This window comes from Bombina bombina, chromosome 12, assembly GCF_027579735.1.
Source record: "Bombina bombina isolate aBomBom1 chromosome 12, aBomBom1.pri, whole genome shotgun sequence".
Lineage (NCBI taxonomy): Eukaryota > Metazoa > Chordata > Amphibia > Anura > Bombinatoridae > Bombina > Bombina bombina.
Window position 1 is genome coordinate 144,835,272 of NC_069510.1, and position 17,820 is coordinate 144,853,091.

A 17,820-nucleotide genomic window follows, 5' to 3' on the forward strand; every position below is an offset into this window, starting at 1 on the left:
GGAGGCCCATCCAAAACTATATAGTTGTTGTAATAATATCGGTATGGATTGTGTAGGATTGGTTAAAAAGAAATGTACATCATCCGCATATAGTGAAAGTTTATGGTGCTAATTATTAATCTGAACACTCGTTATGTCAGGTATTGACCTGATTATCAAGGCTAAAGTCTCAATCAACGCACGCAAATAACAGTGGGGAGAGTGGCAACCCTGCCTATTTCCATTAGATATATTGAAAGGGGCAGATAAGGAACCATTCATTAGGATTTTAGCTGTTTGTAATGAGTACATGGCAAATACTCTAGTAACAAATTCCGTTCCCAGGCCATTCGCAATAAAACTTCTTGAAGAAATTGCCACAGACATGGTCAAGGCTTTTTCCCACGTCTGTAGAGAGAATACCTACGGGTATTTGGTAGCTGTTGGTATAATCAATCAGGTTAACAGCTCGTACTGTATTATCCTTAGCTTCCCTTGTTGGAACGAAGATTATCTGATCCACATGTATTAAGTTTGGAAGTAAAATATTCAACTACTTTGCATATATTTTTATATCCGTGTTTAACAGGGATATGGGCCTATAATTCTCAACTTCAGTTGGGTCTTTACCTTCTTTTGGGATTAGTGAGATATGTGCTTACAAAGAATTGCTAAGGAATGGGTTAGATTGAGATATGGAATTAAAGAGAGTTAGGAGTTGTGGCGTCAATATCAGCGTACTTTTTATAATATAGTTTGCAAAGCCGTCGGGTGCAGGGGCCTTCCCCCCCGAAGGTATGTTTTTAATGACTAACTGTTAATTCCTCAGTTGTAAAGGGGGGAGTTAAGTTTAGTCATCTGTTCTGGTGTGTTCTGGTAATATCAATACTATTCAGAAAGAATTCAATGAGGTAGTTTTGGAAGGGACTGTTGTGGGTTTTGAGCAGAGTGTTGGGTTCGATAAATTATATAAGGATTCGTAGTACACGCAAATTGCCTCAGTGATATCAGCAGTGAATAAACAGTATTTGTATCATGTTTAGAAATAGATAAATATATGATCTATTGATTTTCCGTTGTAGTTTGCGTGCAAATAGTCTAACCACACCTATTAACTCCCTCATAGTATGTTTGTCATAGTTTTGAGAGCTAATTGTTTACAGTCCTTGTCCAGTAGGAGCTCTTTTGGCTTCTATGTTTGTGATGTTGGTTAGTGCGTCTTGTAGGGCAATGTGTTTTTGTTTTGTGAATGTGGGATTGCATGCTAATTATTTCCCCTAAGTGTGCTATAGATAGATGCGTCACATCTAAAAAATATATAATCAATGCGGTAGAAGCGGGGGACTGAGAAAAGAGAAGAATATGTATTGGCGTTCAGTCATGTGTCGATTCGGTGTTGAGGATAAACCTGTTAAAGTATCTATGGGGGGTTAAGTGAGACATTAAAATCCCTGCCAAGTATAAGTAGGCCTTTCTTAGTTTCTAATATGGTGTCTGTGAGGCGCTTAAAAAATATCTGTTGGCTAGTATTAAGGGGGTATATGCAGACCATTGTCACTGCAGTATTGTATTAAATATCTACCTTCATGGTCCTTAATTGATTTAATTAAAGTAAAGGGTATAATTAAGATGCCTTCCCTATTAGTTTTTCTATGGTTAGAGGCATAAAATGCTTCTCCAAATTTGTATCTGAATGTCTTCTTTATTGTTCTTTATTATGAAGAAAATGAGTCTATTGCAGGAGAATTATATCTCCTTTGTTATCTTTGAAGTATCTGTTAGCAATGCTTCTCTTATTTGGGCTGTTGAGACCTTTTGCATTAACTGTTAGTATATTCAGTAACGTCTTAGTGGGCTTCATGATGTAATCTTGTAGTGGACAGCAAGTGGGCTTGTGTATAGTGTTAGGTGCTTCATAGTTGAGCAGTAAGCATAGTGATATGTAATATGTAGTGTAGAAGACATGGGCAGGTATGTATCATAGCATTTGAGGAGGGTCAAATATACACATTGTATAGAGAGATAAACAACATTAAAAACATCAACAACAACCAAAAACATTCATATGAGCAGTGTCAAAATGAAAAAAGAACATTCCAACAAAAAAACAGGGGTCGGCCGATTACTGGAACCCGATTGTCTGAGTTATAATTTAACAACCGCAGTACCTAAAGAGCACTGGTAAACATTTTAGTAAAAAGTATAGTACAAAAACCAAGCATCATATTCCTATAGAGGCTAACATTTTTAACTAAAGTGTAATATATAATTATTTAAGTCTCTACGAATGTCCACAATAAATCCTGTTTATTTTTTATTTTTATCTCTTTCTTTTCTAACTATATCTCAGCTAGATTTAACCTCGCGTATGAGGTATTCCCACAGGGTGAGGATAACAATAAGTAAAGTAGATATGTCTCATTTAATCTCACCAATCCGGGGGTGCGTCAAATAGACCTGGGTAGATGTTGGCACTTCAGGATTTAGAATAGTCCTTCCTTTTCTTGTTGAAGACTTTGTGCCATTGAGATTCAAACACTTGATTGTAACATTGTGTCAGATGATTCTGTAGGACATCTTGGAGGTGGTATCTGATAGGTGTGGAGGTTGCAACCTCAGGCCTAGTCCTTTGGAAAAAGGTTCCAGATCCTGGGGGCCTTTATAGATGTGGATATGTCCTTCATGATTAACCACCAGGCTGAATGGGCATCCTCATTGATATTTAATGTTCTTTTCCTGTAGTACTGTGGTGATCAATTTTATGTCTCTTCTTCTCTGTAAAGTGCTTGGGCACAGGTTTGGGTAAATCTGTAGTGAGTGGTCTAGGTAAGATATCTTCTGCGTCTGGCGCGCCTTAAGCCAGATGTCTGTCCTGTCTGTGAACCTTAGACATTTAAAGATAACATCCCTGGGGGGTGCAATTGGAGGGGAAGGAGGGCGTAGAACTCTGTGAATTCTTTCAAGTTTGATAATAGGTAGGTCAGTGTCTCCCATAAGGTGTTGAAATAAATTCTGCAGATATTCTCTAAATTCTGTGTGCTTTATCGATTCAGGTATGCCTCGCACTCTGAGATTAGATCGCCTGCTGCGATTTTCCAGATCTTTAAGTTTTTCCTGCATGGTCTCTATTTGCAAGGTTTGTACAGTGGCATCTGTGTTAAAGGCTCCCATCATCTCATTGATAGTGGTTTGCATATCCTCAACCTCCTCTACTCTAGGTCACCAGGACATAAATATCTTTCTGCATATATGTGAGTTCAGTGGTTCTAAGAGTTTTTAAAGATGCAAAGTTCTCCTTTGTCGGTAAATTTGCTATTTCTTTCCTAAGATATGGAGAGTCCACAACGTCATTTAATTACTAGTGGGAATATCACTCCTCGGCCAGCAGGAAAAAGGCAAAGAGCACCACAGCAAAGCTGTTAACCCTTTGAGTGCTAACCACGGCTCTGAGTTGTCGCATATTGTCCCAGTCAGGTGCTGACGATGGCTCAGAGCCGTCGCTAGCACTCACCCCACCTTGAAGGGCAATCTGGGGGCTCCCACCCCGGCGATCTAGCCTGAATAGTGAGAGGCATCGTGTGTGACTTCACGATTCACGCAGTGACGTCATGCGCCAATGACGTGATGATGTCACCGCGCAACTTTATTTAAAAATTAACAATGGACAATATAGGAAAATGGGGGCATGCTGCTTAGAAGCCTGTATCTTAGCCATCTAAGCACATACAGCTACCCCCAAGGTAATTGCCTAACCTTTCCAATGGTATAAGTCTTGGGGATCTGAAAAAAAAGTACAAAATAAATATATTTTATAAAAAAAAGCTCAAATCCGGGCTTAGCACCCAAGTGGGAAATGGCTTAGCAGCTAAAGGTTAAGTGTCACTCCCCCTACCCATAATTCCCAATCATTCTCTTCAATTGAGGAGGTGAAGTTTGGTGTCTTTCCTTTCTCTTGTAAGTGTATCCAGTCCACGGATCATCCATTACTTATGGAATATATTCTCCTTCCCAACAGGAAGCTGCAAGAGTCCACCCACAGCAAAGCTGCTATATAGCTCCTCCCCTAACTGCCATATTCAGTCATTCTCTTGCAAAGCCTCAACATAGATAGGAGGTTGTGAGAGTCTGTGGTGCTTTCTACTTAGTTTATTCTTCAATCAAAAGTTTGTTATTTTTAAATGGCACCGGAGTGTTGCTGTTTATCTCAGGCAGTATTTGGAAGAAGGAATCTGCCTGCGTTTTTCTATGATCTTAGCAGACGTAACTAAGATCCATTTGCTGTTCTCACACATTCTGAGGAGTGAGGTACTTCAGAGGGGGAAATGGCGTGCAGGTTTTCCTGCAGATAAGGTATGTGCAGTAAAATATTTTTCTAGGAATGGAATTGACTAAAAAAATACTTCTGATACCGAAGTAATGTAAGTAAAGCCTTAAATGCAGCGATAGCGACTGGTATCAGGCTTATTAATAGAGATACATACTCTTGTAAAAATGTGTTTTAAAATGTTTGCTGCATGTTTAATCGTTTTTTAACATATGTTTGGTGATAAATACTTATTGGGGCCTAAGTTTTTTCCACATGGCTGGCTTAAATTTTGCATAGAAACAGTTAACTGAAGCTTCCCACTGTTGGCTGTGGCAGTTTGTTGTGTCTGTTTTTTAAAACGTCTATGTCGTTTTTTTTTTTTTTATCTGTTTTTTGCATTAAGGGGTTAATCATCCATTGCAAAGTGGGTGCAATGCTCTGTTACCTTATTACATGTACTGTAAAATTTCGTTTGTTTTACTGCTTTTTTTTTCACTGTTTTTCAATTTTGACAAAATTTGTTTCTCTTAAGGGCACAGTAACGTTTTATATATTTGCTTGTTAACTTGATTTAAAGTGTTGTTCCAAGCTTACTAGTCTCATTATTAGTCTGTTCTAACATGTCTAACATAGAGGAAGCTCTGTGTTCATTATGTTTTAAAGCCATGGTGGAACCCCATCTTAGAATGTGTACCTAGATGTACTGATTTCATGTTAAACAATAAAGATCCATTTTTTGTCTTTAAAAACATTATCACCAGAGGATTCTGTCGTGGGGGTAGTTATGCCGACTAACTCTCCCCACGTGTCAGACCTTTTGACTCCCGCTTTAGGGACTCACGCTCAAATGGCGCCAAGTACATCAAGGGCACCATAGCGTTTCTTTACCAGGGGATTCTGTCGAGGGGAAAGTTATGCCGACTAACTCTCCCCACGTTTCAGACCCTTCGACTCCCGCTTCAGGGACTCACGCTCAAATGGCGCCAAGTACATCAAGGGCGCCCATAGCGTTTATTTTACAAGACATGGCAAAGGTGGTGAATAATATTCTGGCAGCAGTATTAGTCAGACTACCTGAAAATTAAAGGAAAGCAGTTAGCTCTGGGGGTAGATACAGAGCATACAGACGCTTTATAAGAACCATGTATGATACTACCTCACAATATGCTTAGTCTGTGGGTGATTTTTTTTTTGACTCAGGGAAGATGATTTAACCTGATTCTGATATTTCTACATTAAAATTTATGCTTGAGAACCTCCACTTGTTGCTCAGGGAGGCTTTGGCTGCTCTGAATGAATGTGTACAATCGCAGGGCCAGAGAAATTGTGTAGACTGGATAAATAATATGCAGTGCCGGTGTGTACTGATGTTTTTCCATTACCTAAAGAGGTTTACTAAATTTTTTATTTTTTTTTTAAATAAGGAATGGGATAGACCAGGTGTGCCGTTCTCTCCCCTCCTATTTTTTAGAAGAATGTTTTCTAATAGTTACCACCACACGGGACTTCTGGCAGACAGTTCTAAGGTGGAGAGAAGAGTTTCTACTCTAGCTAAGCGTACCACTACCTCTGACGAGGAGCAGTTGTGCTTTTAGATTCAATGGATAAAAAATGTTTATTCAACAGGTTTTATCCTGCAGCCCCTTGCATACATTGCTTCTGTCACTGCTGCTGCGGCGTTCTGGGTTGAGTCTCTTGATGAGGCTTTACAGTTAAGCGGACTCCATTGGATGAATATATTTGACAAGCTTATGCTAGCCAATTCCTTTGTTTTCTGATGCCATTGTTCATTTGACTAGACTAACGGCTAAGAATTCTGTTTTTTTACTATACTGGCGCGCAGAGCGCTATGGCTTATATCATGGTCAGCTGTCGTGACTTTAATAAATAAGCTACTTAACTTCCCTTCAAGGGGCAGACCCTATTCGGGCCTGGTTTGAAGGAGATTATTGCTTATATCACTGGAGGAAAAGGTCATGCCCTTCCTCAGGATAGGTCCAAATCAAGGGCAAAAAAAAAAAAAAAAAAAGTCTAATTTTCGTGCCTTTTAAAAACTTCAGGGCAGGTGTGGCATCCTCTTCCTCTAAGGCAAAACAAGAGGGAATTTTTGCTCAGTCCAAGGCGGTCTGGAGACAATCGGACCTGGAACAAAGATAAGCAGGCCAAGGAGCCTGCTGCTGCCTCTAAGACAGCATGTAGAACGGCTCCCTATCCCGGTAACGGATCCTATAGGGGGCAGACTTTCATTCTTCGCCCAGGCGTGGGCAAGAGATGCCCAGGATCCCTAGGCATTGGAATTTATATCCCAGAGATATCTTCTGGATTTCAAAGATTCCCCCCAAAAAAAGGGGGAGATTTCGCCTTTCACAATTATCTGCAAACCAGATAAAGAAGGAGGCATTCCTAACATTGTGTACGAGATCCATCCAGTTCCAAGAGAGGAACAGGGACAGAGTTTTTACTCAAATCTGTTTGTGGTTCCCAAGGAGAGGGAACCTTCAGACCTATTTTGGATCTAAAGATCTTAAACAAATTCCTCAGAATTCCGTCATTTAAGATGGAAACTATTCGTACCATCTTAACTATGATCCAGGAGAGTCAATAGAGGACTACAATGGATTTGAAGGATGCTTATCCTCACATTGTGATGCATAAAGATCACCATCGTTTTCAGGTTTGCCTTTCTAGACAGACATTACCAGTTTGTAGCTCTTTCCTTTGGGATATCTACAGCCCCAAGAATCTTTATGGAGGTTCTGGGGTCGCTTTGGCGGTCCTTAGACCGCGGGGCATAGAAGTGGCCCCTTATTTAGACGACATCCTGATACAGGCGTCAAACATCCAAATTGCCCAGTCTCATACGGACGTAGTACTGGCAATTTCTGAGATCACATGGGTGGAAAGTGAACAAGGAAAGAGTTCTCTATCCCCAATCTCAAGGGTTTCCCTCCTAGGGACTCTGATAGATTCTGTAGAAATGAAAATTTACCTGATGGAGTCCGGTTGTCAAAAGTTTCTACATTTCTGCCGTGTTTTTTCATCCCATCCACGCCCTTCGGTGGCTCAGTACATTAATGAAATCGGCTTAATTGTAGCGGCAAGGGACATAGTACCGTTTGCATGTCTACATTTCAGACCGCTGCAACTATGCATGCTCAGAACAGAGGAACGGGGATTACACAGATTTGTCCCCCTGTTAAACCTGGACCAAGAGACCAGAGATTCTCTTCTCTGGTGACTATGTCGGGTCCATCTGTCCAAGGGTATGACCTTCCGCAGGTCAGATGGGACAATTGTTACAATAGATGCCAGCCTTTTAGGTTGGGATGCAGTCTGGAACTCCCTGAAGGCTCAGGGATAGTGGACTTAGGAGGAGACCCTCCTTCTAATAAATATTCTGGAACTGGGAGTGATATTCCATGCTCTTCAGACTTGGCCTCAGTTAGCAACTCTGAGGTACATCATACTCAGTCGGACAATATACACGACTGTGGCTTACATCAGCCATCAAGGGGGAACAGAAGTTCCCTAGCGATGTTAGAAGTCTTACAATAATTCACTGGACAGAGACTCACTCTTGTCTATCAGCTATCCATATCCCAGGTGTTGAGAACTGGGAGGTGATTTTCCTAAGTCGTCAGACTTTTCTTCCGGGGGAGTGGGATTTCCTCCGGAGGTCAAGACAAGCAGGAGAGGGCTTTGGTGTTTTTGGACCAGCGCCTGCGTAGCCACGCAGGACCTGGTATGCAGATCTGGTGACATGTCATCCTTTCCATCACGGTCTCTGCATCTGAGACAGGTCCCTCTACCTCAGGGTCCTTTCAACCATCTAAATAGAATCAATCTGAGATGGACTGCCTGGAGACTGAACGCTTGATGTTATCAAAGCATGGCTTCTCCGAGTCAGTCATTGATACCTTAATACAGACATGAAAGCCTGTCTCTAGGAAAATTGAACATAGATATGGTGTAAATATCTGATTGTTATGAATCCAAGGGTTACTCATGGAGTAAGTCTGGATTCCCAGGATATTATCTTTTCTCCAAGATGTTTTTGAGAAAAGGGTTGTCAGCTAATTCCTTAAAAGGGGACAGATTTTTACTCTGTCTATTTTTTTGCACAAGCGTCTGGCAGGTATTCTAGACGTTCAGGCATTTGGTCAGGCTTTGGTTAGATCCAAGCCTGTGTTTAAAACTGTTGCTCCGCCATGGAGCTTAAACCTGATTCTTAAGGTTCTTCAAGAAGTTCCGTTTGAACCTTTTTTGTTCCATAGATATTCAATCTTTATCTTGGAAAGTTCCTTTTGGGTAGCTAATTCCTCGACTCGTAGAGTCTCCAAGTTATCTGTGTTACAATGTGATTCTCCTTATCTGGTCCTTCGTACGGATAAGGTAGTCCTGCGTACCAACCTGGGTTTTTTCCTAAGGTGGTATCACTCAAGAGATAGTTGTTCCATGCTTGTATCCTAATCCTTCCTCAAAGAAGGAACGTCTATTACACAATATTGGACGTGGTTTGTGCTTTAAAGTTTTACTTACAAGCTACTACAGTTTTCATCAAACGTTCACCTGTTTGTTGTCTATTCTGGACAGAGGAGAGGTCAAAAGACTTCAGCAGCCTCTCTGTCTTTTTGGTTAAAAAGCATAATTCATTTAGCTTATGAGACTGCTGGACAGCAGCCTCCTGAAGGGATTACAGCTCATTCTACTAGAGCTGTGGTTTTCACTTGGGCCTTTTTTAAATGTGGCTTCTGTTGAACAGATTTACAAGACGGAGTCTTGGTCTGCGCTTCATACTTTTCAAATTTAACAAATTTGATACCTTGCTTCTTCGGAGGCTATTTTGGGAGAAAGGGTTTTTTACAGGCAGTGGTAACTTCCGTTTAAGTACCTGCCTTGTCCCTCCCATCATCCGTGTACTTTAGCTTTGGTATTGGTATTCCATAAGTAATGGATGATCCGTGGACTGGATACACTTAACAAGAGAAAACATAATTTATGCTTACCTGATAAATTTATTTCTCTTGTAGTGTATCCAGTCCACGGCCCGCCCTGTCACTTTAAGGCAGGTAATTTTTTCATTTGAACTACAGTCACCACTGCACCCTATGGTTTTTCCTTTCTCTGCATGTTTTCGGTCGAATGACTGAATATGGCAGTTAGGGGAGGAGCTATATAGCAGCTTTGCTGTGGGTGGACTCTTGAAGCTTCCTGTTGGGAAGGAGAATATATTCCATAAGTAATGGATGATCCGTGGACTGGATACACTACAAGAGAAATAAATTTATCAGGTAAGCATAAATTATGTTTTTTCGGGTACTTTTCCCTGCAAGCAAGGATTTGGGTTTAGCTAGCTCCACATCAATCTCTTCCGTAGAGTAGTTGTGGCTTTTAAGCAGTTAGGAAGTTGTGAGGTAGTCCTTGCTTTGTTTCCTAACACATTGCTGCCCATGGGACAGAAAGCCAGAGTTGGTTACTCTGTTCTTTCTTTTTCTACAGGTCTCTGTAAGGAGTATGTGTCCTTTCACACCTTGTGAGCGGTCTTCCTGCCCGGACAGCTAGACTGAGGTAAGTGCTTATGTCTTCGAGGTCTTGGAGACTTGCACTTCAGAAGAATGTCATATGCAGTAAATGGGGACATTTTTAAAATCCTTTATACAAGGATTTTCTTTGGCAGTGGCCAGGCACATTATGTATGTTGAGACTAGGGGTTCATTTTCCCTTTTTCCTTCTTAATACAGGGAGAGTCCACAGCTGCATTCTTTACTTGTGGGAAATACTGAACCTGGCCACCAGAGGAGAAAAAGGCACCCCAGCCAAAGGATTAAATACCACCCCCACTTCCCTCATCCCCAGTCATTCGTCACAGGCGGGTGGCAGAGAAGTGTCAGAAGATTTCAGAGTAGTTCCTTATGGATGGTAGTACCCTTCGAGATGGGACTGATGTTTTAAGTAATCCTTGTCAGCCTCTCAGTGAGAGCATTGATGAAAGTTAAATTCTGAAATCTTGATGAATTTTGCTGCCTGCATTTCTTCACCCAAGTCCATGTCAGAAGCACTGCTACTATCTGTCAAACTTGATGGACTGTGTTTCTGTTCCAGATTCCGGTAAGATTATTTCAATTTTTACACATATTGCATAACACTAGAAGACAGGGTCACAGTTGTGACTCCTTTTATCTATATGGAATCAAGGGTTAATATGTCCTGAGGGGGATTATGAACAGTTGTGTTTAATTATATATGCTTTATTTGATTTTATGCTGCTTTATGTGTAAGATGTTTATGGGCTCATAGGCTAAGATGGAGCATACAGGTTTCACTTTCACTTTGAAGGTTGCGCAGCTTTAAAAGCTTGGCGTGCTTTTTCTCATAGCAGGGATGGTCTTGCATTGCAACACCATGTGACCGGAATGGTTGAGGCTTCCATTGACCGAGTTACTACCGGAGAGGAGTTTTATCTCTGTTCTGTCTGGGTCATAGGAGGTGGTGAGTTGCCCCAAACATTGGGGGTATAAAGGTGCAATTTTTTTTTTAAATTTAAAATAAAGTTAGTTTTTTCTGTAAGTCCTCCACATATCGTACTTTAGCTATGGAGGATTCTGATTCATTAGAGGGTTCTACCTCTATTTCAAAGAGTAATGCATGTTTATATTGTGAGGGATCTCTGGAATTATCCGCCTTCTCAATTATGTTCCATATGCCCTTTTGATAAGGGGATTATATCAAATAAGGTTGACATGTTTGATACTACTGAGCGGCCCACCTCTGAAGAGTCCTCGTCCAGTGAGAATGCACACCCTACATGCATCTTTTTATACACATGCAGCTTCCCATTGCACTGCTAATCCTCCATCTGGAGGGGCCTTTTTTCACTAGTACTGCGCAGTTTCATATGGCGAAATCTGCGGCCATTAGTGCTTTTCCTCACATTGCTAGGCACAAGCAAAAGGTTAATCTTGCATAATTTCTGATATTACGGGTGGAAAAGGGTCTTTTCTACCGCAAGACAAGATGAACAGACTCAAAGGACGTCAGTCAGTTTTTTGTTCCTTTCGTAACTTCAAGGGTCAAAAGTCTTTCTCCTCCCTCTTCCAAGCAGGAGCAGTCCAAGTCTTCAGTCCTTGGAATAAGGGGAAACAATCAAAAAAAACCCTCAGCTGAGTCTAAGTCAGCATAAAGGGTCGGCCCCCGGTCCGGGTTTGGATCAAGTGGGGGGCAGACTTTCCCTATTTTGTCAAGCATGGAGACTAGATGTCCCAGATCCTTGGGCTGTGGACAAATATATCTCAGGGTTACAAAATAGAATTCAAAACTTTCCCTCCTAGGGGCAGATTCCACCTCTCAAAATTATCTGCAGACCAGGTAAAAAGAGAGGCATTCTTGAACTGCATTCAGGACCTTTCCTTACTGGGAGTGATTGTTCCAGTTCCATTCAGGGAACAGGGTCTAGGATTCTATTCCAAATCTGTTTGTGGTTCCAAAAAAAGAGGGAATTTTTAGACCTAAAGTGCCTCTAAAAGTTTCTCAGGGTACTGTCCTTCAAAATGGAAACCATTCGTTCCATTCTTCCTTTGGTCCAGAGGGTCAGTTCATGTCGACCATAGACCAGAAGGACACGTATCTTCGTGTTCCCATCCACAGGGATCATCACAAATTCCTGAGATTCGCATTTCAAGACAAACACTTTCAGTTTGTGGGCTCTTCTGTTTGGCCTTGCACAGCTCCCAGAATTTTCTCAAAGGTTCTGGGGGCTCTCTTGCAGTGATCAGGTCTCAGGGAATTTCAGTGGCGCCATAACTGGATGACATATTGGTCCAGGCGCCATCTTTTCAACAAGCAAACTCTCATACAGAGATCTTGTCATCTTTTCTACGTTCCCAGGGTTGGAAAGTGAATCTGAAAAAGAGTTTCCTTGTTCCAGCTACAAGGGTGGTTTTCTTAGGGACCATAATAGATTCCCTATCTATGAAAAATTTTCTGACAGAGGTCAGAAAAATCCAAAATTTTCTCTCCTCTTGCCGCTCTCTTCAGTCTACTGTTCGGCCATCAGTGGCTCAATGTATGGAGGTAATTGGTCTGATGGTCACGTCCATGGACATCATTCCCTTTGCTTGATTCCCATTTGAGAGCTCTGCATTTATGCATGCTCAGACAATGGAACGGAGACCATTCAGATCTGTCTGAGGATAGATCTAGACCAGTCGACAAGAGACTCTCTCCCGTGGTGGCTTTCTCAGGATCATCTGTCTCAGGGCACGTTTCGGAGACCTTCCTGGGTGATTGTGACCACGGACGCCAGCCTGCTAGGCTGGGGAGCAGTCTGGGAACTCGTTAAAGGTGCAGGGACTATGGACTCGGGAGGAGTCTGCTCTCCCCCATAAACATCTTGGAGTTGAGAGCGATTTACAATGCTCTGATGGCTTGGCTTCAGTTGTTCTTAGCCCGGTTTATCAGGTTTCAGTCGGACAACATCACTTCAGTGGCTTACATCAACCACCAGGGAGGAATTCGTAGTTCTTTAGCAATGAAGGAGGTGGCACGGATTATTCAGTGGGCGGAAGCTCACAATTGTTGTCTGTCTGCCATCCACATTCCTGGAGTGGACAACTGGGAAGCAGATTTCCTGAAAAGACAGACATTTAATCCCGGGGTGTGGGCTCTCCATCCGGAGTGTTCTCCAGGTTAACCCTCAAATGGGGGGTGTTGGAGTTGGCTCTAATGGCGTCTCAGCAGAACGCCAAGCTTCCAAAGTACGGTTCTAGTTCAAGAGATCCTCAGGCCGCTCTGATAGATGCTCTGGCTGTTCCTTGGATTTCGGTCTAGCATACCTGTTTCCCTCTGTTTGTGCTCCTTCCACGAATTATTGCTCATTGAATTGAAACGCTTAGTTCTGTCTAAGCGTGGATCTTCTGAGTCAGTCATTGAGACCGTGATCCAGGCTCACAAGCCTGTTACCTCGAAAAATTTACCATAAGGTTATGGCGTAAATACCTTTATTGGTGTGAATCTAAGGGCTACTCTTGGAGTAGGGTCAGGATTCCTAGAATTTGGTCTTTTCTCCAGGAAGGTCTGGAGAAAGGTTTGTCAGTCAGTTTTCTGAAAGGTCAGATTTCTGCATTATCTATTTTGTTACACAAGCGTCTGGCAGATGTGCCAGATGTTCAATCTTTTTGTCAGGCCCTGGTCAGAATCAGGCCTGTGTTTAAACCTGTTGCTCCTCCCTTGGAGCCTTAATCTTGTTCTCAAAGTTTGCAGCAGGCTCCGTTTGAGCCAATGCATTCCATATTAAGTTGCTATCTTGGAAGTTTTGTTTCTTATTGCTATCTCTTCTGCTCGGAGAGGTTTCGGAACTCTCGGCTTTGCAGTGTGATTCGCCTTACCTTATCTTTCATGCGGATAAGGCGGTTCTTCGTACTTAATTGGGGTTTCTTCCTAAAGTGTTTTCGGATAGAAATCTTAAATATTGTTGTTCCTTCTCTCTGTCCCGATCCTTCTTCTCATAAAGAACGTCTGTTGCACAACTTGGATGTTTTGCATGCTCTAAAATTCTACCTACAGGCAACTAAGGATTTTCGCCAGTCCTTCTGTCCTGTTCGTTTGTTTCTCAGGAAAGCGTAAGGGTCAGAAGGCTACTTCTACTTTTCTTTCCCTCTGGTTGAAAAGTATGATTCGTTTGGCCTATGAGACTGCTGGACAGCAGCCTCCAGAGAGAATTACAGCTCATTCCACTAGGGCTGTCCTCCTCTTCTTGGACTTTTCAAAAACTCTCCATATCTTACCTGATAAATTTCTTTCTTTCCGGATATGGAGAGTCCACAACCCTACCCTTTATTAAGACAGTTATTTACTAAACATCAGGTACCTCTACACCTTTGTGTTATTCTTTTTACATTTCCCTTCAGTCGAATGACTGGGGATTATGGTAGGGAGTGACACTTTGCCTCCTCCTGCTGGGCCAGGAGTGATATTCCCACTAGTAATTGAATGACGTTGTGGACTCTCCATATCCGGAAAGAAAGAAATTGATCAGGTAAGCATAAATTTTGTTATCTTGCTTTAATTGGGTATTATATAAATCAGTCATATTTGATTCTGGAGTGGTGGTTGAGTCTGTGCTAACCTCTTTCATCACGGTTGAAGGATTTGACATGGAGCTATTAGCTGTTTCAGGTTGCTGGAAAAAAGTACTAACTGGGGCCGGGGTTTGGCTTTTAGAGAGGTTTTTCACTTTTATTTAGTTTTCTTGCCGCCCGTGTCGTTGGTATGTGAGGTTAGTACTGGTGCTGTAAAGCTATTCACTTTTTATTTCAATAAGGCGTTTTGCAGTATAATAAGTTATAAACCACGTAGAAGAAAACACTTTCCGGTCTAGTAGATATATACTTTGACAAGGTTAGTTTATACATTCTAGCAGTTGCTCTTTGTTAGGTAGTTGCTGAGTTATTTATTGGTCTGAGGTCAGTTGGAGAATTACTTGCGTAAGGTATTTAGTTAACTGTAATGTCAGCTTGTTACAAGCTGTTCAGATCTCCAGCCATGGTTTCCAAAGGCTATTACATGTATCTGGAGATATGTAAGGCTTTCTTCTGTTAGGAGATAATGCTTGTGGGCATTTATTGGAGTTGAGCAGTGTTTATCTCACCTCTGTAGCTGCTGGATTGCAACGGCTAGCTTGTAGCATGTGTGCTGCACAGTTCCATGCGGCTTCCAAGATGGCGGCGGTCTTCTTATTGTTGGCCATGATCGGCTTAGAAATAATGATACTAAGCCCCTTCTTTGCCAAATTGCTGCTACGGTCTTGATCCTGGCAGTTTCATGTAGCAGCCCTGTACATAGCAGTAGAATTGCGGCTCCGGTATTACCCTTGGGTCTGTTCCTCAGCACGGAGCGACTTCACCTTGTGGCCATTTGCCTACACGGCCGAGCTCCACCCCCTCAGTTTTATACCTTTTGAATAATGTATGTAATGCCTCTTTTAGTACTCACACATTTGAAGATCTATATTGTTCTTAACTGGATTCATATAATTATAATAAACATCAAAATTTCCAATAAAAATAAATTATGTATAGCTGATTTGCATTGATTTATGGGTTAACAATAGTGCTAATTAACCTATATAGAGCACCCAGTACTTTCAACAAGAAGTCATAACAACAGGGCACTGATTGGACTCATATTACAAGTCGTCTGTTAATTTTTGCACTCCTGCACATAACAAATTAGGATTTATCTCTTTAAAATTGATTTCCCATTACTTTTGTTTCCAATGAGTTGTTCTTCCAGCTGCAGAGTGTAAAATGTGTGAGAAATTGCTCCCCTTGGGTTTATTTTTGTATTTGAAAAGGCTGTTTTTGCTCAGTTAAACTTCAACCCATTGTTCTCAAGAACCTGTCTATTTAAATGTGCTGAACAGTCCTCTTATCTTATCTATATCTCTAAATATATATTTGCAGATAAAAGCCCTATTTCTAACATGGAGCCAAATTATTCTCAGTGATCGAAATTCATTTTCTCAATACTTTCAACAGCTTTTCAAGACCCTGTTACACTTATCAGACATGAATTGAGCCTTTGTGACTGGGATTTCAAAAGTAACCAAGCCTTTGTGACTGACCTCCAATTGGGACTGCGTCTTTGTGACCACAAGGTCAAAACATTGCACAACACTGCGATTTGCAGTTTTTGCGGCTACATGATTGAAATCCCGGTCAGAGAGGAGCAATCCCGTTTGAAAGCCTAGTCATGAAGGCACTGTTCCTTTTGAAAGCCCAGTCATGAAAGCCCGGTTCCTTTTGAAATGACGGTCACAAAAAGAGTAATCACGTTTGCTCAATATTTTTGCTACATTATTGCTAAATTGGCCAAACCACTTGGTTTCTATTAGAAACCTGTTGTATTTATTTTTTTTTATTCCAGAGGTATATCGCACCAAACCAGAAAATTGTATTGAAAATGCAATTCTTAATCCCTTAACGACTATGACGTACCCTGTACCTAGGGATTGTGTACCTTTAATAATGCTATTAGTCCCCTCCCTCCATCTGGATGTCACTGGTCATTAAGGGGTTAAAATATTAAAGTGTCAATATAATCATGGAACCAATATGCCCAGTATACCCATCATGCCTATGTACAAATGCCAGTCATATTGTTTATCAGTTTTAGGAGGGATTCTGATTACAATAGGTTAATCTCACACATGTAAATTAGTATTTACCTTACACATCAAAGATTAGTTTGAGGTTGGTTTACCAGTGTTAATCCCAATAACCAAAAACATGTTTTTGGGAACTTTTTTATTAAATACTTGTTCGCGAATGTGGGCTTTTAGCAATCCATTTTGGATTGTTTTGTGATCACCCAAAAAATGATCTTCCATATTGACTTAAACTGAAAACAATGTATCGGGAACCAATATCAGAAAGATTGACCCCGATGTGTTAATCCATTCAAAAACTCTGCAGAAATATCTTGTATATTATATGGTGATTACTGTCCCTTTAATGGGGAATGAATGATACAAACATCCAAAAACCAAGTAATGAGAGTAGTAAAATTTATATGGACATGGGTGCTAGATCAATAGGTCAAAAGATTGTATACATGGAAGTATTAGCTATGACTATGACAAAATGCTGGTATTCCATGAGCACATACCTAGGTAGGCTTAGGAGTGTGGACGTATCTTCAGCACTATATTGCCCCAGTGCTCATGCATTGTTAAAAACACTGCTGCCATATAGGGCTCAAGACATGTGCACACTCCTGTGCATTCCTAGATATGCTCTTCAACAAAGAACACTAAAGAACAAAGTAGATTTAATAAGAGAAGTAAATTGTAAAGTGTTTCATGTCTTTTTAATATGAATGCTGTGTGCCAAGTTTTTCTAATCTACCATCACAATGTATGTTGTATTTTACTTATATAGAAGATTTTGGAATTTAATCCTTGTAAAATTACACCACAAATGTTCACTATAAAATAAATATATCTTGGGTACTAACTGCAGGTAACCACATACCAGTAATACAGACCACAGGCTCACAATTTCTCTAACTCTCTCTTTCTTTCCCTTTCAACAGCGAGGTGGTTCCGCACATAACTGCAGCAAGCTGAGAGTTGGGCAGGTGATCTTAGAGGTGAATGGGTTGTCCCTACAGGGGAAAGAAACTCGGGAAGCTGCCAGGATTATTGCTGAAGCCTTTAAGTCTAAAGAGAAGGACACTTGGACTTTCTAGTTACAGAGTTCAACGTCTCATTATAGCAAATTATTTGTGGTGACCACAACTTGAGAGCCGAAGGCCCAGTATTCATGCCACAAGAAAAACATACCAAGTGCTTGTGTGCATAATGTGTAATTGCCATCTGTGTGCTTGTCTAATATGTGGCTTTATTAAACAACATTCATAGCCTATCGTATCAACCCAGGGCTTGAGGTATGGGGAGAAAATCCCATCTACATGTGGTGTAGGCATCTCAGGGAGGGAATCATAGCTATCTGTGCTGTGCTATTCCAATAATGGATCAC

General features: G+C 41.2%; 1 protein-coding gene across 1 annotated transcript in view; it reads left to right on the forward strand.

Annotated features, from left to right (window-relative positions):
• The window catches only part of WHRN (whirlin), a 345,573-nt gene extending 328,017 nt beyond the window's left edge, over window positions 1–17,556 (forward strand). Inside the window, 2 exon segments of the mRNA XM_053695486.1 lie at window positions 17,375–17,513; window positions 17,516–17,556. Of these exon segments, the coding sequence (XP_053551461.1) occupies window positions 17,375–17,513; window positions 17,516–17,556 (180 nt within the window).
• Window positions 17,557–17,820: the final 264 nt, after the last annotated feature.